At 40.4% G+C, this 21,739-nt stretch overlaps 1 protein-coding gene across 1 annotated transcript in view; it reads left to right on the top strand.

Annotated features, from left to right (window-relative positions):
- me1 (malic enzyme 1, NADP(+)-dependent, cytosolic) overlaps positions 1 to 21,739 on the top strand; it is a 78,587-nt gene that overhangs the window by 50,569 nt on the left and 6,279 nt on the right. The window contains exons 4-6 of the mRNA XM_003453476.5: positions 5,707 to 5,782; positions 8,398 to 8,559; positions 14,537 to 14,640. Coding sequence (XP_003453524.2) covers positions 5,707 to 5,782; positions 8,398 to 8,559; positions 14,537 to 14,640 — 342 coding nt within the window. The remainder of the gene's footprint in view (positions 1 to 5,706; positions 5,783 to 8,397; positions 8,560 to 14,536; positions 14,641 to 21,739) is intronic.

Consider the following 21,739-nt stretch of genomic DNA (forward strand, 5'->3'; position numbering starts at 1 on the left):
GATAAGCAGTCTAGAAATTTATGGGATGCCATTTTGACCTGGTGCCATTTGTTTTTATCAAGACTTTGGTTAAATGCCAAAGTTTTTGGTGAGCCCAGAATTTTCCATGATGCATATGCATATTACATTATGCACCTACTAGACAGTGTATACAGTTAAGGGAGGATCAGCTAGACTAAAATTCTAAAATGTTGTGTATTATTTTTTATCTTGTGGCCTAGAGACAGCAAAATAAACGCAGTGCTAAAAAAGGTGGGGAAAGAAGATGAACATAAGATTCGGTTTACATAGAGTTCTTTTAAAACTGTGCCCAATTTGTAAAACCTAACTCGAATCTCTAATTATTCTTTAATACCTTTTAAATAAACTTCTGATTGTTAAATGAATCAGTAGCCTTTATGCTGTGTGTTGTGTGTGTTTGAAGGCTCTGCCAAGAAAATCTCGTTAATTTAGTTTATAAGTGAAAAACCTGAAGTCATACAGTAACCACTGGATCCTCTCGACTGAATGGACATTTACCTCCTGACTCTGGGCAAAGTCACACTAATAACATGCAGGCGCCATTCAGGTTCACTTAGACTCTTCAAACAAGTTTATAAAATCAAGAACTAAATCCTGTCATAATTTTTTTTCCTCAGGGGCCAAAGACAAACCATAAAAAAAGTTTTTCATGCTAGATTTGTTGCTTAATTAGTTGTCAAATTCTCATATTGCGCGGCTGTGACCCTTTAACATTGTTTTCACACTCTTTCTCAGTGATTTGTGTCCATTGTGTCAGTTGAACCTTGCTAACTGAGGGCGTCCAGCACAGTGAAGATTAAGGTTTCATGGCGGGAGTGAAGAATGGTGGCTGGTTTGGTGTGGACACGGGTCAAAGATTGGAGGTTGCTTTTCTCGTGGGGTTCCGGTGTGTTTTGGGGTCATGGTGAAGAAAGCAGCTTTTCCTCCCGATGGCGTCCAGCAGCCTTTTCCACAATCCCTGGGGTGTGTTTTGTATGGGGCTGCAGGTCAGCAGTTGGGCTGTTTCGGCGCATCAGGTTGTTTTCTTTACCTTCTGTGTTCACTCCACACTCTTACAGTGCAGGAGCCAGACGTGGTTGCTCAATGCTTTGTGGCTGTCCTCTCATCTAGAAAATAGGGCGTCTGCTACTCATTGTGGTTATTATATCAGCAGCAGCCAGACACATGCACACACACAAACAGGCACATTAAAAAGTAAACTTTAAAAAAAGTGGAATAAGAAGCCAAAGCATCAATCCGAGGACGAAAATGTGCCTCTTAACCAGAGATATTTACTCCAGTGGTTTGGAATGGGCCTAAAGATTGTTCATCTACTGTGAAAATATTTTTAAAATGTTGTTTACTTACTGCTTCAGGTGTTACACCTGAACAACAGGAATTTAGAGTGTAGGAAAAACTACCCATCAAATAAGAATTGAAGTTATAGTTGCCAAGTTATTGTTAATCTTTTGGTGAAAGCAGTTACTAAAGTTGCTTAGCTAAAAGTTAGCTAAAAGTTGGAGGAACCGTTAGGTAACAAGTAAGAGGAAACATTTAATTGTTTAGATTTTAATTGATAAGACTGATGGTTAGAATGGTTAACTTAAAGTAGGGAACAAACATACATTAGGGATTATCTTAGCTGTAGCTAAGGAGGTAGCGCAAGTCACCTACTCTAGTCTGCATGTCAAGTATCCTTGGGCAAAATACTAACTCCAAGTTGCTCTCCGATGCATTCATCGCAGTATGAATGCATAGGCCGCTAGTTATTCCTTAGCTGGAAATTATGGTAGAAAGACTAAATGTAGACAAGAATAAACATTAAAATTCCAGACTACAGAAAACTTTCTATGAAAGGTTGATATAAATATGCATGAGCTATTCAAATAGGAAACTAATATAACAAAAATGTTGTATAAATACACAGAATAAATAACTGCTGAAAGGTTTGGTTGCAAGACATTTTGAATTCATCTGACAGAGCAGCAGATTCTTACAAAGAAAGTTTGAAATCATTGTTGTAGGAAAAACAATATCAGTGTTGGCCACAAATCTTTATGGCCAAGAAATTATGCGGTCCACCTTATTTTTTCTTGTTAGCTAAGCAACGATCAAACTATCAGAGGGTGGAATTTTCCTTTACCCTCAACCCAAATCTGAACCTATAACTAGCAGCAATGACTTCATTCTGCAATAATGTTCTCACACAAATATGTAAGACACACTTCTCTTTTCCCTTTTGTTTGTGTGTCCATGTCCACTACACACACAGTTTACTGTACTGTTTCCTGTGGGTGAAAGGCTTCATATCGTACACACCTCCCTTACAGCTGCCATATATTGACAGTGACTCATCCGGCTTGGTTTGTCCATGTAAAATCAGTGTTCCAGATGTATTATCCTAGATACACAGTGATGATGGATTTAAAACACTATGACTTGTGACGTTTTGAGATAAATTTATTTACTATTCTATGAGCTGTAATCCTGATTAAGCTCAAAGGAGTGGCTCAGGTCATGAGGTCTACAGCTTCCCGGAAAGTACAAAGTGTCAGAAAATTAGTGCTGGAGGAAGAGAAATAATGAAAAACATGAACCTGAAATGTTTTTGGTAATATTCAGGTTGACAGAGGTTAGGAATTACTGCCAGCCAGCCTGTCTGCTTTGATTCATTGTATGAAATTGTTTTCCAACAGTCATATTTTGGGGTTAACCTTTCAGCTCCATCACCTCTCTTTCCCCAAAAATTCATCATAATGCTGTTGCTGGCAGTGGCTCATGTCCTCCTGGCCTCACATAAACACACACAGCAGGCCACTCCTGCTCCTCGCTCTTGTCCTGATCCCTACAGCCCCTTACAGCTGCAGACATTTTGCAGACTCTCTTAATGATCTCTCCGCGCTGCTTTTGAACTGACATTTTTGTGCATAGATGTGCAGATGCTTGCAGATGTGCGTCAGAAGAGTTGAAACTTTTTGAGTGCCAGATGTCTGTGGCCATGTGACCTTTATTTGACCTCCAGACCTCTTTTTATTAGAGGAACCACTGCACTTTTTAAAGGCTTTGCAACAGGCAGTGTCTTAGGTCATTCATGCTCTGTTTGTTGTATTTAGAGCCTGACTGATTTATTATTTGTGTATCTGTTGCCCAATAAACTTTCTTTTTCCTGGACATAATGCAGAAACTCATCCATCACTCCAGGCCCCCTTTCACTGAAGTAGTTAAACAACTTCTAAGTGACAGGGTTCCTGGGGTGTATGACAGTTGTCTTGTGTTTTTTAATGCTCTGGATGTTGTGGGGCTGTACTAGCTGATGTTTCTCTCCAACATGACATGGAGGCCATGGCTGGTAGGCTATGCTGTAACTTCAGGGGGATCTCACTCCTCACCCTCTCTGGGAAGCTCCCAGATACTGGAGAGGAGAATCTGTCCATTAGGTGAACTAAGATTCAAGAGGAACAATGTGGTTTTAGTTCTGGTTGTAGAACTCTATACCAGCTCTTTGTCCTCTTCATAATATTTAAGGGTGCATGGGAGTTTGCCCAACCAGTCCATATGTGTTTTGTGGACTTTGAGGATGCAATTGATAGCAATCCCATGATCTATCCTGAACTATCCTGTGGCAGTGTGTTTCAGGTGTATGGGGTGGCTGGCTCATTGTTGCCCGCCTTTCAGTCTTTCTAAAACTGTAGTGAAAGTTCAGTTCATTGATTCTGCTCACAGCTGTTATGGACAGAATTTCTAGGTGCGGCAAAGTGATGGAGCGTTTCTGGTTTGATGGCCTCAGGATCACCTCTGTGCTTTTTGCAGATGATGTCATTCTTTTGGCTTCATCAGTTGGTGACTTCTAGCTTACACTGGGGCAGTCTGTAGCTGAGAAATGTGAACTGGTAAGAATGAGAACTACCACCTCCAGGTCTGAGGTTTTCAGCTGGTATAGGGTGGAGTGCTCACTGGGTTGGGTGTGACTGAGTTTTAATACATTGGGGGCTTGCTCAAAAAACTTTTAAGAAAAATACGTATGATATTTTTTGGGGGGGCATACAAGACAGAGCTACCTTCTCTTGCAAACGTATGGTCTCTTAATGTCAGCTTTTGTCATGCTGCACAACAAAACACTTCTGTCTACACTTGAAGTATCTGCTTCATGGAGTAGTTGCACTGCTGTATAGTAAATTTTTATAGTCATGTTTAAAGGTGAGCCCTGTGTGTAGTGGCTATGAAATAAAACAAAACAAAAAGCCTGAAAACAACAAGTTCAAAAAAGCATTTTGTGTATGAGCCCGTCTCCTCAATAACAGATGAAGAAGGACACATAGTTCACCCAGCAGAGCCCCGGGACTACTGATGTTGTTTACCACGTATAAGCGTCTCTTCCATTTAAATGTGGTCATCACATGATCAGCTACACTGCTCAAACCAAACACACACATCTTGATTCAGAAATGGCTAAAGTTTATCCTAAAAGCTGATGGTTTGGCTTAAAAGGTCTGCTATTGAGCATGTGGTTTTAAAGCTGTTTAAATTGAATCCATTTTGCTCATTTCCAGGACTCTGCTAGAGTACCTTTGATTCACAGTTCAAAATATTGCATATTTATCTTATACTCTGCCACTTTGCCACTAATCTAACCTTCCTCTTATTGGCTGTCCCTGAGTCTGAGCTTTGTCCTCACAGGTAATACCAGAGTATTACACTAACTGATTCACAATTAGTATTACGCTCATTATTTGAAGGTGGATCTATCTGTTTATCTCCCTGTCTGTCTATAGATAAAACATATATAGATACATAGAGTGTTAAAGTTTATTTTAAAATAAGGAAAATCATAACAACTACATCAAGTGCACTTAATTAAAGCATCTGTTTTAAGGCTGTTCACATGTGGGATATCCACTGAATTTTTAATTTAATCTTTTCTGCTGTGTTTTTTTTAAGTGGAAACCCATGTTGACTGTGTTTCCTCCTACCTCATTCCTGCCATATCACAGCCTTTTTTTATTTGACACTTTTATGTCTTTTTCTTCATCTCACTCTGTTTTTTCTTACATTTAATAGCGTCTCATACTGTTTGCATTTTCCTCCTGGTTTCCACCATAAGCACTGATCTGGGATGCTTTTTTTCATTTTATGAGCAGATCCTTATAAATAGTGATGTTTTTACTGTTGTTGGCATACGAGGGAGGTTTTGCCCTTACATACTATAACCAGATGGGTCAGTAAAATAGGAAAGGTACTATAGTGGGACCCCACACATTGAGAAGATCTCTTTATCCTTGTCCTGGAGCAAAGGACATTGATGTAAGTGAGAAAAAAACAAAACAAAGACAGAGGTTTGGTAAGGGAGGTAGGGTTGGGTGGGGTGGGATAGGTGGACTAAGATCAGTGAATATTTGGTGTCCAAAGCAAAGTCTCTGAAGAAGCCCTGGGCTTAACATTACTCCAATACTCAACATAGTTTTGTTCAGAAGAAAGACAGGCAGAAATGAAATAGCGGTTCACTTCAAACAGTTAATGAGGTAAAGATTTCAGGCTCGTTCTTTAAGCACAAAGTGTTGATGTGTTGCTATTCTTTTGCCAAGATTTTCTTAGTGACATTTTGCTTTGTTAGAGCAGAAAGGTCAAACTTAAAGACTGAGAAAGAGGCTCTTCTGGTTAACTGTCTAATATCTTAAAAATTTAAATGTCTGTTTTTCTCTGTTCTAGGGGGCTGTTTATCACTATTCACGACCGTGGTCACATTGCTTCAATACTACAGAACTGGCCAGAAAAGGACATAAGGGTAAATAACTCAAACAGTGGCATTAAGTCAGTTTTTATCAGTTTGTTATATATATATATATATATATAAACTGATATATATATATATTATCAGTTTTGCTATTAACTATCAAAATCCCTGCACCTGTAAAGCACAATGTGACAGATACTTATCCAAAATACTTAAAATCAGCATAAGGTCAGCAGTGATAGAGTCATAAAAACACTGATGCAAAAATTATGCAATTATTTTTGGTGATCTTTGGCTCAGGTCTATTTTTCTGATGTCCTGTGGTCACCTGCTGTCATGTGTTCCAGATAGAAAAAAAGTCTGGTACTATTCTTATTATATTCTTTTGTCTCACTGGAAACATATTAAATGGAGGCCAAAACCAAACGGACTTAACTGTGAGTGAGCCTTTATTAGCGGCAGGAACGGAATACAAACAAAAGCAGGAAATGGCAAAGACTAAACTAAAGAAAAACCTAAACTGGTAGACAACTACAAAAGCAATGAAAAGGAACTAAAAACCTGAGAACCTGAGAGGAAACATGAAACATGAAACATGAAAACCTGAGACGAGGAACCTGGAACCTGGTAAAATGCAGAGGGTGATACGCAGACGATCCGGCCACAAACTGAGGAAGACAAAGGAGGAGAGCACAGCAGGGAGAAAGCACACACAACGAGACCGGGGAACGCAAAACTGAAAACACTAACATAGCATACAAGACTATCAAAGTAAAACAGGAAACACAAGACAGACATAGAGACAGGGACGGACACTGAAACAATCCGAAGCACAGACATGAAAACATCCCTTTACTAGACGTGACACAAGGAACACAGGGGAAGCAGAGAGACAGAAACCAAGAGACTGGAAACTATAAATAACAATGAAATCAGAGACTATTAATGATCATTCAAAACACAAAATGCTGGGTCACAGACCCAAGGCCATGACAGTTTGAAATTCATGGAGATTTACAGCATAACAGAAAAACACTCTTTTCAAATGTGTAGTGCTTGTGTCCTGTGTTAACACTAAGGGGTGTGAAAACAGAAAGAGAGTAGTGCTGTAGTGTTGTGGTGACTGATGCAGAACAAGCTAATGGGTGGTGTGTTTAACTTTACTCAACTTGAAAGCCGGCGATTGAAGTCATTACCAGCTGGAGTGAAGAATACTGGTGACTGAAATAAGGCAAGATGTGAAATATTTACGAGGTATGGAAATGTGCATGACCATGTGTCGGCTACATTGTGCTTTATATGGGGATTTCATGATGAATGAAGGATGGGACTTGGCATTATTACATGACAGGGTTATGAAGCAGGGACGTGTTGGCTTTGGTTCTTTTATGCAACTAAATAAAAACTGACTGTTTGCTAATGGAAAGAAAAGAAAATACTGAATGGTTTACTAAAGTACACTGAAGGTGTTTCTTTTTAAAATAAGACCATATACAAACCATAAGATGGTGATATTTATAATGGTGAGATGCATGATTATCCATTTAATACAGTATGACTACACTAAATATTTCAAGATGATTAGAGGGGCTCTCTCTAAATCAAGTAATCTCTGGGGCTTGGAAGACTTTGGCATTGATTCCCTTGACCTGTCCTACTGGCCAATTTCCCAAAAACCCCAACTATTTCTTTAATCTTGTGTATAGCACAACTATGTGCAAGTCATAATCTAGCCATATTTAGAATGACGACACCAGAAGGCATTCTTGGCATGTCAAATATACCTGCAGCCTCAGCCACCTGTTCGCAGCTGTCAACAGCACGGCATTTACCTCGGCACTGACATGCCGCCTCTCATTGTCAGGGTGGTCTTATGATAAGCTCGCCTAATATGCCCTACTTTAACAGAGGGCACGCTGGAGCCAAGGTAGCCATCCACTGACAGGACTTGGCTGCTTTTTTGTCACATATTAGCAAGTGATAGAAAAAACATAAGCTGCTAATGGTATTTCGTAAGGGTGCTGTGCATTTGATAAATTCAGAAAGCTAATGGCACTCTTTAAATATTCAGATTATGGGAGAAAAAGGCTGTTAAATCCTTGTGCCAGAGCTTTCTGCGTCATAGCAGTGCTGGAAAAAAGACCTGAAGGAAAAAAAGAAAAGCACTCGGAATTAGGAACATTTTGCATTAAAGTGTTCTGCTGCTGATATTAAACAGTACACAACTGATTTATTTATATATACTAAATATATATATAATATATATATATATATATATATATTGTGGAAACAACCCAATGACAAACTTATCTCTTAATAAGTAAAATGACTTGTGAGTGGAAAGCCAGGTGGGTGTAGGAGTGCCTGACTCATTCTGAGGAAAAAAACATGTTTCCTGGTAGTGGGGTGGACTTGTTTTGATGAAAAAGCTTGGAGTTGAAGCAAAGTAAGGCTAAGGCTAAGCAAAGTTATTTATTTAAGCAAATTTAATGTGACTAGCAAGAATCTGATATCCCAATACGGGAAAAAAAAAGTTTGGGTAATTTCCTTTGACCAGAATGTAGTTGAACCATGCACAGATTTTTAATAAAAACAATAAGATAATAAGATCTCTGGTGTGACCTCTGTATGCCGTTTTTATGGCTGACCGTTTAATGTGTTAACAGGCTGTGTGCGTGACGGATGGAGAGAGGATCCTCGGGCTGGGGGACCTCGGCTGCAATGGCATGGGAATCCCAGTTGGCAAGCTGGCCCTTTACACAGCCTGTGGAGGTATGCCACCACAGCAGTGCCTACCTGTCATGCTGGACGTTGGCACAGACAATGAGGTAAGAGCTGAGCTCTGAATATGACTGAGTCCCTACAGCAGCATCTTTTCTGGTACTTTTATAATGCTGTACTGAATTGAAGACAACTTAAACAAACAAGGTTAAGATAAAATGACATGTTGATTTGTGAGCTTTAGAGGTACTGCGAGGTGCATTTTGTTACCTTTGAGAGAGATATTTAGTATTAAACCCTAAGCAGTGCAATATATGGCACACTTGGCTGTCTACATGGCTATGATGAAGAGTGACTTCTGTATCACTGGCTCATTAAGTTGTTGTCTCTTGAATTTAGAAGTATTTGACCTCTTGAAGTTTGTGGCCATGGTGAAAAACGTCTTTTAAACTTCTCTCCCATGTCATTTATCCATAAAGCCCAGGATTGTTCACTTTGGTCCAACAGTGTGGGGCTTTTACAGATTAAATTAAGGTATGTTTTTTCAGGCACTAATTCAGTAAAATAGCCTTGGGCTAGAGTGGTTAATCCCCCCATTGGTGGGGAGGACTAGAAGTCAGCCGGGAAAAAGAAAACAAATCTCACACTTTACAACCAGGAAATACCCTTTACCTAACCAAGGCTAGCAGCTCCATTGATGGGTGCCAGTTGGGAAAGCACCTTTCCTCTTTGCCAGTTTGTGGGAGTAGCAGCCAACAGAGCTGTAGTCATCCATCTATGGACCCTGTTCTGCATGTCAGCAGCTCTGAAAGACGATGCAAACCGGGCAAGGAGCACGTGTTTCTGTAGCCTTAAACAGACTAAGAATACTCTTCGTGTGCTTCTATATATACACAACTCTTGGCCTTGGCTAAGGGCGTGGCACACTCAGATGCTTGTGTGCCCAGCACAGCTGAGATCCATCCGTCAGTAGATATCCTTCATTTTTCCGAGACCATCTTTGGATGACTCAGTCCTGGGCTTTAGTTTCATTCCAAGCAGATGTCTCGAGTGGATTAAGGGTGAGACATTTCAAAGAGTAGTGGAGTGTGCAAATAAAGTGAAAGAAGAAATATTAAGCAGCAGGAAGAAATTCAAAGAGCAGTTAGACCGGTCAGAGGCCAAGAAAACCTTTGAGAACATGCAGGTGATGTCTTCTTTGATGAACTGTAGATAACATCTACTCAGTGCAGTCGCCATCAGAGAATTTAGGCTCACAGCAAAAATCCCCTGCATAATAACAACAGAAACACTGCTCTCTTCCCAGAAACCTCATAAAAAATATTACATTAGTCTTTTTCCTGCCATTCTAACTGGAATAAGTCATTCTTCCAAGTCCTGCACCTCAGCCCTTTATCTTTATAAGTCTGCTTACTATAACTCTACCTTTTGACCTTTTCCTGTACTGTCATCGCTACAGACTCTAGTTTTCCACATTGAATCTTCTGCTCTGTTTAAGTGATGTTATTTTAGGGTGATAATACTGTCTGCAGATCTTTGGGTACATGACAGCAGTTTTAGACATTTATGGGCATCACAGCACAGCTTTAACAGGTCTTTATAGAATGTCTTGATCCATACTTGCTCTTATCCCAGAGTGTCTTTTTACCTCACTCCAAAACAGTGACACGGTTTTTTGGCTGCTTAAGTATGTGCCGTCTTATAAAGGAGTTCTTGCAGTACAGTGCTGCAGTGGTTAGCACAGGCACCTCATAGCAAGAAGGTTCCCTGTTTGAATCACCTGGTAGGCTGGGGGCTTTGTAGTGCTTGCATGAAGTTTTTTCTCTGTTCCAAAAACATGATGGTGGGGTGATTCCATACCAATTATAAGTTAGAGTGTGGGGTTTTCTGTCACAGGAAAATTAAAATTATGCTGCTTCTGTCCAAACACAATTAACTTCCAGACCTTTGTGTTTGTGCTGGGTAGACAACCCACTCTATAGATATAGCATATACAGTGGCTTGCAAAAGTATTCGGCCCCCTTAAACTTTTCCACAGTTTGTCACATTACAGCCACAAACATGAATCAATTTTATTGGAATTCGACATGAACGACCAATACTGTATTGGTCTTTCACGTCGAATTCCAATAAAATTGGAATTCCAATAAAATCACACAGTGCTTACTCTTCTTCAGTTGCTCATGTTTGCAAATTTTTTTTAGCATATAGTAGGTAATCTCAGTTAATACTTAATGAAAGTCAGCTTATTTGTTGTCTTACTGATTCATTCAGTTGTGTTGAGTGATTATTTCAGGTTTTGAAGTAATTGGTTAGCTTGTACAAAGAGGAGAACTCCACACATCTCATATTTATATGTTCAGACTATTTGTTAGATTGTTTTAGTTTGAAGGCCTTATGAAACAGATGGCTTCAGATGGATTTTTTTGAGTGTTGCTGCTCCATGTTGAGTCACATACACCGAGAAATGTATTGCTTTTTCAAGTGACTTCACCACCACTGTATATTAGATTTATATGAATCTTCTTAAATCTTGAAAAGGAGCTCAAGAATCTTTCTTTGCCAGCACATTCCTTTAATGTTGTGTTAGATATAAGATTTACTATACATGTCTGACACTCACAAACATACAGATATATATTTCTGCTGCTCATTCAGCCTATAAATAGCTGTACAAGAGCTTTTGCTGTGGTCTGCCTGGCCATGAATGACTTCCATTTTTCTGTTATTCTAAAGAGATGACAGAATAAATGAGACGTAATAGGATAAATAGACTGCTATGTGAGTGTGTACATGTGTGGTTCTTCAGGACCAGTTTGATATGGAAGGCAGGCTTGCCTGCTGCCACTGGTAACTCGCTTTACTCTGCAGGAATGATGGGAGCACATGGAGGTGGAAGGCTATGTGGTAGTGGTAGCACTAGCTAATTATTAAAATGGCTGTTATTATGGGATTATGTGTGTCCTTGAGTGGATGTAGGGGTAGAGAGAGGCAGGCATCCATCCAAACAGTCAAGAATGCAGGCCCCCACAAGCTAGACATACCTCTGTTTTTTTCTTTAAACCAAAAGTTCACATTTTGTGACACTGACTTATTTGCTTTCATGCCAAGAGTTAGATGAAAAGATTGCTGCCACACTAAGGCCAGCAGCTTTACTGTTAAGCATAGCTTAGCAAAACCAAAGCACGTCTCTGTCCAGAGGTAACACAATCAACTCACACCACCTTTTCTGCTTGAGCTAAGCTAACCAGCTTCTGACTGTAGCTCCATATTTGTCTTGATAACAAACATCAGAGTGGCTTAGACTACTGTGGGGCGTATTTCTTCTTCGCTTATCTCCTTTGACTTATTTAATCATTAGTTATCATTCATCTCTGGCTCTCTTCCACAGTACATCTTTTGTCCTGTCTCAGTCCCCTCAGCCCCAAACTGGTGATGGCAGACAGCTGAGCCTAGCACTGACATCTCACAGCAGTGCTGGTTTTAATCGAAACTGGAGTCTTTCTGTGTGGAGTTTGCATTTTGTCTATGTACTCTAGCTTCTTCTCACAGTCCCAAGACTTCCCCCAGTTAAGTTAATTGGTGATTCTAAAATGGCTGTAGGTGTGAGCGACTGTTATGATAGGTTGGCGACCAGTCAGGTGTGTACCCTGCCCTTACTCTAGAACAGATGGGATAGGCTCCAGCACCCCCTGTGACCCTGAATTAAATAAGTGTTTAAGATAATGAATGGATTGCGAAGAAGTGTTGAGCCCACTCCTCCTAATAACTAAAACTGGACTAGTTTATGAGCATGCTCTGTAGCTATCTTGCTATTTAAGCAGCAAGATTTAAGCAGCACATGTGTGAGCTGTGTAAACTATTGTGAGACCCGGCAATAAAATATCTGTATCTGGACAGTTCTTAATGCTTTCTCACACAGAGAACATGCAAACAAAGCAGCTTGAGCTTGCAGGGAGAGGGTTTCAGAAACAGATACACAGCATGAAGGAAAGTAAACATTTTCTCCAGTAGTCTGATTTTTTTTTCTCTGCTTCACCCTGTTATCTCCCCTGATTGTGTCTGTCTGTCTGTTTCTGGGTCTGACTCATGCTGAAATGAGAGTGTGATGTCATCCTGAACAATATGCTGTTTGTGCGAGTCCTGGGTGGGCTATCAGACTTCAGCGCTTGGGTGTCTTCTGGCTCAGACAGGTAGAAGACGTGCAGTGTTAATGTCCAGTCTTGTTTCACCTCTTATTCAAAGTTTAATGTTGTATGTGACACGTATATTAAACTCAACTAGGCACAACAAGTCATTTGAATATAGATCTATATTATTATCTTGAAGTTGAAGTCTTTAGTGTGGAAACGAGTGAAATAGGAGCTCCTGTGTCTCACAAGCACAGACTGTAAAGCCATACACGAGGACTAATCCCCTCTGAGAGAAGAGGGCCTGTGCAGCACAAAGGACAGCTTAGCCAATCAGCAGCAGATAATCTGGGACAGAAAGACAACTCATGTCAACAGTTCAGCACAGTGTCAACGGGGTCAGAACACTTGAAAATCACTCACGACTTCTTCTCTTTCACCTTAAAAAGCAGGGGTTTGGTTTTTTCGCAGTTTCTAAATGAACTGAGTGACACAAAAACTTTTGCTGCTCCCTCGGATATCAGGGATATCAGAACTCTTGTGGGACCACATGAAAATGTTTTGCTTGTTTTGGTTACAGTTGAGCTTGGCCACCACTGCCAGGAAATGACTTGTCAACTTCAAATAAATATTGTCTTAAATAAGCTTTTTGAGCTGTTCTTGGACATGGTGACTATTGACCCTGCCATGGAAAGGTGGCTTCTCCCTTCTCCAAGCCGCATTGATCGTAGTGCCACCCTTTAATTATCCATTTCCATAAGTAAAGGTCGTCTGTCCCAGCGAGGCATGACTGCACTGTGGAGCAGTTCCCCAAATTTTGTCATCAAAAATGAAGTCAGTGTTTACAGAGTGCAACACGTGTAGATTTAGCTAGAAATTGGTTTTTGTATTATTAGACACTGCATGTGACAGGTGCACCATGCTGGAGGATGAAAGACCTCCTGAATTTGTACTTCAGGCTGTGTTCTGAATACACTTGTTATCACAGGATATTATTATTACTAATGTCTTGAATTTTAGTTCTCTTCACCCATCATTATCCATCTTCTGAAGCAGGTTGTAGATCAAGCCAGAATGGTATTGAAATAGACTTCACAAATGGGGAAAGGGCTTGACTATGAAAACAAAGACATTGCAAGCTGAAAAGTCGTTACCCAATAAGCAATTTTTTTTTAATCTTATTTTGTTTGTTCTTAAAAAGTGCTACTTTACTCATTTACTTGATCATTTACAAAATGACCTTCATGACCTGAAAACTTGCAACTGAGCTCATGAATTGTCCTGAAGAGTGTTTACAGAGGTTTTCCTACCAATTAATTTTTGTGTGTGCACACGCAAAAATCAGCTTTGTTACCGACATGAGAGCAGTTGTAATTTATTTCCTTCATCCCTGACCATTGTCACATTTCAGGGGAAATATGCCCTGATGCATCAAAGCAGGCTTTGTGGGCACTCCGTCACTCCTGTGAGGAATTTTGGTTCACCTAACACACAACAGTGTCACCCTCGCTCCCCGTCTCTTAAACACACGCTTGCTTTTATCACTTCACTCCAAAGGTCAAAGGTCACTCCTTCATTTCCTCAGCCTGACGGGTCCCTTTCGCTGTTTAATTGCTGTACATTTGGAAAACAGTTTTTTATAGCTCACACAGTCACACGTTTACATTCGTAGTTTCATTTGTCTCTACCATCAGTTGTTGTCTTTCATTGTAGATGATGGAAAAGTGGAAATTTTGAATTGGATTCACTTTACAATCTTAGTTTAAAAACAAAAAAACAAAAAACAGAACTACTGCATAGTTTGACAAAGAGTAGGGTAAAAAAAAAAAAGGCAATATCTCTGGTTCTGCAGTATCAGTTTAGGAGTGCTGTTTTACATAGCTTCAGTCTTCCTAGGATTTTTACGTTCTTTTCTCATGTGTTGCCCTTTCCTCTCTTTCCTGTGATTTTACAGGCTCTGCTGAAAGACCCTCTCTACATTGGACTGAGACATAAGAGAGTGCGAGGCCAGGCCTACGATGACCTGCTGGATGAATTTATGAAGGCTGTATCAGACAGGTATGGTCATATTTACCTTCAATTTATCATTTGCCCACTTCCTCTTTGCGGCCTGCTATCGCCATTTCAGCGTGCTGCGCTCTTAAAGGGAAAACGTTAAGCAGTTTAGCATGGTCAGTGCATGCTTTACCATGCAGCCAAATTTTGTGGGATTCAAGGATCTGGAATTTGAGTCACATTGATTCACCTTCTTTGAACTTTTCTGAAGTTTAGGTTGCTAAGAAATATTCATCAAAACTCTTGCTTACTGGCTGAATGGCAGCATTGGCTTATTGAAAAGTGATCAGAGAGTCAGTGAAGCTTTTGATTTTGTTGGCATGTTTCTTTCAGACAGATGACTGAAACCAGCTAACTGGCTATTGAGTAGGCAGCAACTATTCTGGACCTGTCCACAAACATTTGCTTCTTATTAATAAATCAAGATCGAGCTCTTTTCTTTTCTTTCAAGGATAAAGGGAAAGCTTTGTTGTTTGTCATAAACTGGTTTATACTAAATGGTTGGAGAATGTGACAAAGGATGTGAGAGACGCTCACACAACTGGTGGAGACCTCTGGTTTGTGGAGGAATGTGCCTTTTCTGTGGGTTTACCCCAGTAATCCAGTGCAGGGAAAGTATCTGGTCGTGTTATTCCCAATCAAAGAGACTTTGTAATTGAGATCTGTGATGTCATGTTAACATGTGAAACCTTATTAGTGGTTAGCTTTGGCTTCTTTCACTTGGAGCCACAGTAAGGCACTGAACTATTTAGTGTCTTGTATGGTCACTTACTTGATTTGTATTATCAGAGCTAAACTTTATTGCTCTTTTCTGACCTAACATTATTGTGGACGTGCTATTGCTTCTTGTTGGGACTGGTACCTCCTTTGTTTACTGGAGTCTCAGACATGTCTGTGTACCATGGAGCCATTACAACCACACACACACACACACACACACACACACACACACACACACACACACACACACACACAAACGGCTGGTAGAGCCTCATCCTAACCCAGGGAGGCTGGAGTCCAGAGGGAGAAGTCTGGGTCTGGGCCCCCTCCAGCTGGCAACAGCAAGCCACGACTCTAATAACCGGGTAGCTTCCCAACTACAGGGAACAGCAATGCTTTTTCCCCAAAGGAGCCAGATTGGCGGAAAATGAATAATTATGGGCTCAAAGATTCAATGAATGATTACAGCTCTGCAGTCTTTTAAGTAATATTCATGTTTAGTTTTCTAAGAAACTAAACATGAACTAAAATACTCCAGATTGACTCATCATCAATAAGGAGAAGTCTTTTTAATCCACTGTTTCAAGAATACTTCTTAGTTCGAGGGCAAATGGTTGGTGATGCAACCCGCTGTTTGATTTCAGGCCAGACTCCCAACTCCACAAAAGAATCAGGTTCAGTGCTGCTTTTGTCTGCTAGCAGAAATGAAAGTAATTATCTCATAATCTCATTGCTCCTGCACACACCCACAGAACAGGGTAAGCCACAGCTCTGCCGAGGTTGGGAAACTTTGAACTTCACATTTCTGCTCAGCATTTTGATGATTTGCTTCAAACTTAGGAATCCACTTTCACTGCATTGCAACCTTCATTGCAGCTCTACAGGTTTTGTCCTTGAAAAGCTGGAAAATGGTTTAAACTTTTTTAGACTCAAGTAAAAAAAAGAGTACCATTTAAAAAATGGCCATAAAAAGCCAAAAACATAGGCTACCAGATTTAAATTTCTCTGCTTTCTACTTTAAGGTCAGCTCCTTTTGAACTACTGTGATTATTCAGGTACTGCTGTTACTTTTAGATGGCTACCTGCATACTCTGGTGTACCCTGGATTTCTTCCACTGTGTCAAAACAGTGCATCTCAATTTAAATATTAGTCCCACAGAGCCAAGTTTGGGGCAGACATTTTTTTCTGTTGGATTCGTTAAGAATTATCTCAACTTTTCAAGTGCATCCAGATACACAACACATTTTTAGGTTGTTCTGTCTGTGGGTCATAGCCGCGTCCCATCACCAGTGGTGACCGCCAGCACGAAGGCCACGTGGGGTTGACACAAAAGAGTATCTTTGCCCTTTTTGCAAGTTTGTGGTCCATTGTGAAATCACAGTGGCGGTCTGAATGAGACTAGAGGAAGTTATCCAAACCCAGAGAGGTCACAATAAAGTGTTCATTACTTTAAAAGATAGATTTGGGCAAAAAAAATCAGATGAAGCCAGTGAGATAAACAAGTACATGGAAATTGTTTGATTTAGATGCCATTTGTGCCATTTTAGTATTAGACACAGGAATTCAAAAAGGAAAGGCCTAAAGTAAGCTGTATTCAAGAATTCACAGTCCTGTACTGGACCAACACACTGAGATGATAATGAATTATATTAAATAATGTATAATTAATATAACAGATACACTTACCAAATTTGTTTTTATTTTCCTGCTTTAGCTGACTGAAATACTCCACATCTGCAGGCTGCTTTGAAGCAAATGCTTTGTGTTGTCATTGACGCTGTTCTGTTCTTGCTGCTGCTGTCTTTACCTGATCTTTACCTGATTTTTCACATATGCTTAGAGTGAGAGGAGATCCCAGAACAGAGCCATACAGCCAAGCATAAATTATTGCAAATGGGGAAAACAATTCTCCTTTGATTATCGTCACTCTAACTAAAACAATTAGATAAAAGTCAGCGTATGGAAAGTAAAAACAGACTAATAACCACAAGGCGTGGATCATAGGAGGGGGAGAAAGACAATGGGTAGGCCAAACGTACTTGAGCTCGATTTGGAGACCTGCACAGGTGTACCCAAAATAGTTTTAGGGCCCCACCTGGAGACTCCTGCATGAAGAAACCATGCAGAGAGCTGAAAGAGGAGGAACCAAAAAGACCCTAGGTAAATTAATTTAATTAAAAGACCCTTGGAGGCCAAAATACTCCCTGACATACTGTATAGTGTTGGTCATATGGAAACATTTTCCATCATGATGTCAACACCAGTCATTTTAGGAAGGGCTGTGCTGTATTTTACAGAAATAGACTTCAGGGTATTTATCATGCAAAAACTACTTGACTACAATCAAATGTATTAACATTTTTGAAATGAGAGACTAAGAAACAGCCAGACAGACTGATGGACGTATACATGGATAAAAGGACCAACAGAGGAAAAGAGAAAGAATGCAGAATGTGCCTTTTTTTTTAATGACGGCTCAGGGATTTGAGGAAATAATGTGTGCTGAGAGATGCTTGCTCTCTGGAGAGTGAGAGGGGGCTGGGAATTTATTAAGGCCTCAGCCACAAACCCCTGTAGGGACGGAGGGAGCAGACAGCCGTGTGTGTGTACACAAACACACGTGTATGCACACTGGTTCGACAGCTGTGTTTGGACAGAGCACCGTTGTCCGTGACCTTCTTTGCTGAGGTCCACCTTGGCTCCTGCAGCCATCATGATTGCACGAAAAGAAGTTCATATCTTCTCCTCTGATTTCAGTCTCCCCCTCCTCGACCAGTGCAAGCATAAATGACTTCCACCTACTTCCTCTTAGTGGAGAGTCAAGTTTCATTAAGTCTCAGATGAAGCCAGATCACATTTCCTGTAGGAGCTGGGTCACTCATTAACTCCTCAGAAATACAGACATAACACCAAACGTCTGAGTGATTCGCCACATGGGAACGCGTCTGTCGGCTCATGTCTCTTTTTTTTTTATATACTGTCAAACATTAATATTATTGTTGTAAGCACTTACTCTCAATATATTAGACTGCTTTCACACTAAGTGCCAAGAGACTATAAAATCTGAAAACAATGAGTCTGAGAGTCTTTCCTTTTCTTTTTCTGACAACATTTTTGTCATAAATCACAGGGAAAAAAAAGGTTTTAAGTAAAAATAGGACCTATTTTTTTCTAATCCAGTAGCTCAGATTTCTGTCCCATGAAAGGAAAGCTTGGGTAGTCTTTACTGCCTGTGTGGTTGTTTCCTATTTTTATTCCTTTTAAATTAGAAGTGGAGGATGAATGATTGGCTTACACTAAAAGCTAGCACTAATATAGCATAACCTTCAAATAAGCTTCGAAAACCTGTTTTCTCAGTCAGCATCAGAAACCTCTAAGAGCATAATCAAGGAATAAAAGAGACAACTAGTGGTGTAGGATAAGGGTGGTATGTAAAATTTGAAGGCTGACTGTCCTTTGCTTAGTCTTACAGTTGAAAATAATGTACTGACTTAAATAAAACAGTGAAATTCATGTGAAACTCTATACCAGACTAAACAATGACTATGTGCCACAAGTTACTGTTAGCTACTGTTCTGGTTCATGGTGTTAAAGTCCATCTTTTGTATACAGTCTTTTCACTGTCATGTTTTACATTCTTAAACAGCTGTTTGATTTTTCCTGCCCTCTGTCCCATTTTGAGGGCTTTCCCACGAGGCCCTTTTTGGTACTCAGAAACTCTGTGAACAGAAACCGCTGTTGACAAAGCAAGGCTCCAAGACCAAATGTGACCTTTCACCCCTATCCAGTGGCAGGCTTAATCCATCTCTATCTTTTTAATAACACGGAGAAAAAAAAAGTCACTGTTTTATATAATGTAGATGAGCATCAAGTCTCAAAACCTCCCAGCAAGTCCTGATCTTCATTTTGAATTGTAAGGTTCACTAAATTTCAGCATTTCAAAGCTGAACTTTAAAGCAATAGTAAATGCAAGAAACATATAAATTATTTTACAGTATATTGGTAGGATTCATAATTATACTTCATACAAATAACTGTAAAACTAAATGACACTGAGATATTATCAACGTTACATTGACCCTTTTTTTTCTGCGTTGTTACCCAGGCACAGCCCTTTAAGTGTTTAAAAAAGTACACATTAATTAAAACAACGTGTGAGTTGCCCTCAAACGCCAACTTTTTCACTCCTTGTTCCCAACATTTACTACTCTCCTGTTTCTTTTTACGGCTCTTTGTTCCAGTACTGATGCCCACTGACTGTTTCATTGATGGTGTTACTTAAGTTTAAAGTGGACTTGAATGACCGATTAATTTAATTGCTGCCAATCCGTAACAACCGATGGCACAGGATCCACAGTGGAACCTTCTGTTTAAACATCTGCATTTTATTTTTGTACAATTACAGCTCATTCTGCCTTAGCACAGCCTGTGCACCTCTCCCCAGTTCTGCTCAGAGATTATGCATTTTTCACAGCACCGTCAGGAGTATGGCGAGTGTTTTTTCATCTTTTGGGTGGGCCCGGGCTTGGTTAGGTTTCTGCCCTTGATACTTTAAAGCACACATAAAAGCAAATCCTGCTTCTTTGTCCATTTTTTCCCTCTCTTTTTCTATTCAGTTGGAAAAGCAGTACATTGTCAGGTTTCAGCAGGTCATCAAGAAAAAAAACAGATTTTCAGAAACGGCCTCCAATGTGAGCTGTGTTTTAAGCAAAGCACACAAATACATGCTGTCAGAAACACTCCCCCTATCTTTATTGGAGCAGGAAGATGCTCTTTTCTTTCTGCCACAACCACAGAGAGTCAGTCTGTAGTTTATGGTCAGTGAATGCACATAAATATGTGTGTGTTTCCAGCTTAGTCATTCTGAAATATCTCTCAAAAGACCTGTCTTGAATTCAGATCTTGAATCCACATCTTTCAGCGCTTTGACGGTTTTGCTGAGAATAGCTGCATTGAGTGAGCACTATTCTCCCCTCACAGAGGACTACGCTCCCTATGCTCTACGTGAACTGGTGTGACCTCTCCGGCAGAGAGTTACACCAAACCGTACCAGAGGGCGCTGTGCTGGCGATTGGGCAAGGCCACATCTATCCTCGCCCGTCGCCTGTCTCCTTTCTCCTGAAGCCCAAACACAATGAAAAGTTTATAGCTCCCTTCTTGGCCTCATTATCCCTCCTCTTTGCACAGGCTCTCAGTGCTTTAATGCTGCTCACTGCTTTATAGAAAACACATTTCTCTCTTCAGCACTGCTGCAGTCTTGGCAGTAAGTCAGCTACACTGTCAGTCTCTGCACAAGACATTGGTGGCTGCAGCGAGGATTAACACTGACCAAGGAATGGCACTCTCTCACAAGGACATCAAGTTTTATTACAGCTGAACTCAGGTTGCTTCTCATGCGTTCTTTTACAGCCTCGCTTCCGCTCAGCTCCATCCTCCTCCGTCCTCCAAATCTAAGCAGTTTAGCAGCCACTGGAACAAGTGGGAAACAGCTTTAGTGAGACGTCTGCGTAACAGCGCAGATAATCTAACACCTTTGTGGTCCGAGATGGGGGGTTTATGAAATGACTGAAAAGGGACAGAGAAAAGAAAGTGAGGAACTTGGATTTTAAAATGTCTGGCCTCTCTCTCTGCTCGGTTCACGTACAGGGCTGCAGGTGTTAGAAGAGACTCGCTCTGTTTGCTTGGCCTGTCCCCAATTTCCTCCATCACTCAGTTGCTGAAACATGAGCTCTGCTTTTCATACGGGTTTCGCACAACCTCACCTTTTCCTAATGTTCCTATGGTCTTGATGGACTTAGTGCACAAACAGTTCTCTGCTGTTCTTGAACGCTCTTAGAGAGTCACATAACTTAAAGGACTTTGATGCAGTAATCTCACACATCTTTTGTTAATGTGAGAGTTTCAAAGTCTGCTGCAGGGTCTTACTTGTAACGTTACCTAGTGCAAGACTTTTCTTCAAAGAGAAAGCAGCATGTTTGGAGCTAGTGGACATTCATGGATAGCAGCTACTAGCTTCATGTGCTACTGCTTCACAATCATTACTATAGATTCCGTCTGTCTTCATTAAAACACCTTTACAAAATAAAATAGAATGGCAAAGCTCTCAGCTTCATGAACAAAATTTTTTCTGCCTCTCTACCTGTGACTGTATACATCTGTATCTGTTTTAGTCTGCTTCCTCACAGAAGAATCGGGCAAAGCAAATCTCTGGGAGCAAATAAAAACACAGCTATTTACATTGTGTGCTTTGGTAAGAGTGCCATCTCGCTTAAAAATTCAGGAATCTGTGTGTAGGCAGGTGTGTGGTTTTTTTGTTTTTTCACTTTTATGACATCCATTCATGCGATGTAACTCAAAGTTGGTGGGCTTGTTGCATTTGAG

This window comes from Oreochromis niloticus, linkage group LG11 (assembly GCF_001858045.2).
Source record: "Oreochromis niloticus isolate F11D_XX linkage group LG11, O_niloticus_UMD_NMBU, whole genome shotgun sequence".
Taxonomy (NCBI): domain Eukaryota; kingdom Metazoa; phylum Chordata; class Actinopteri; order Cichliformes; family Cichlidae; genus Oreochromis; species Oreochromis niloticus.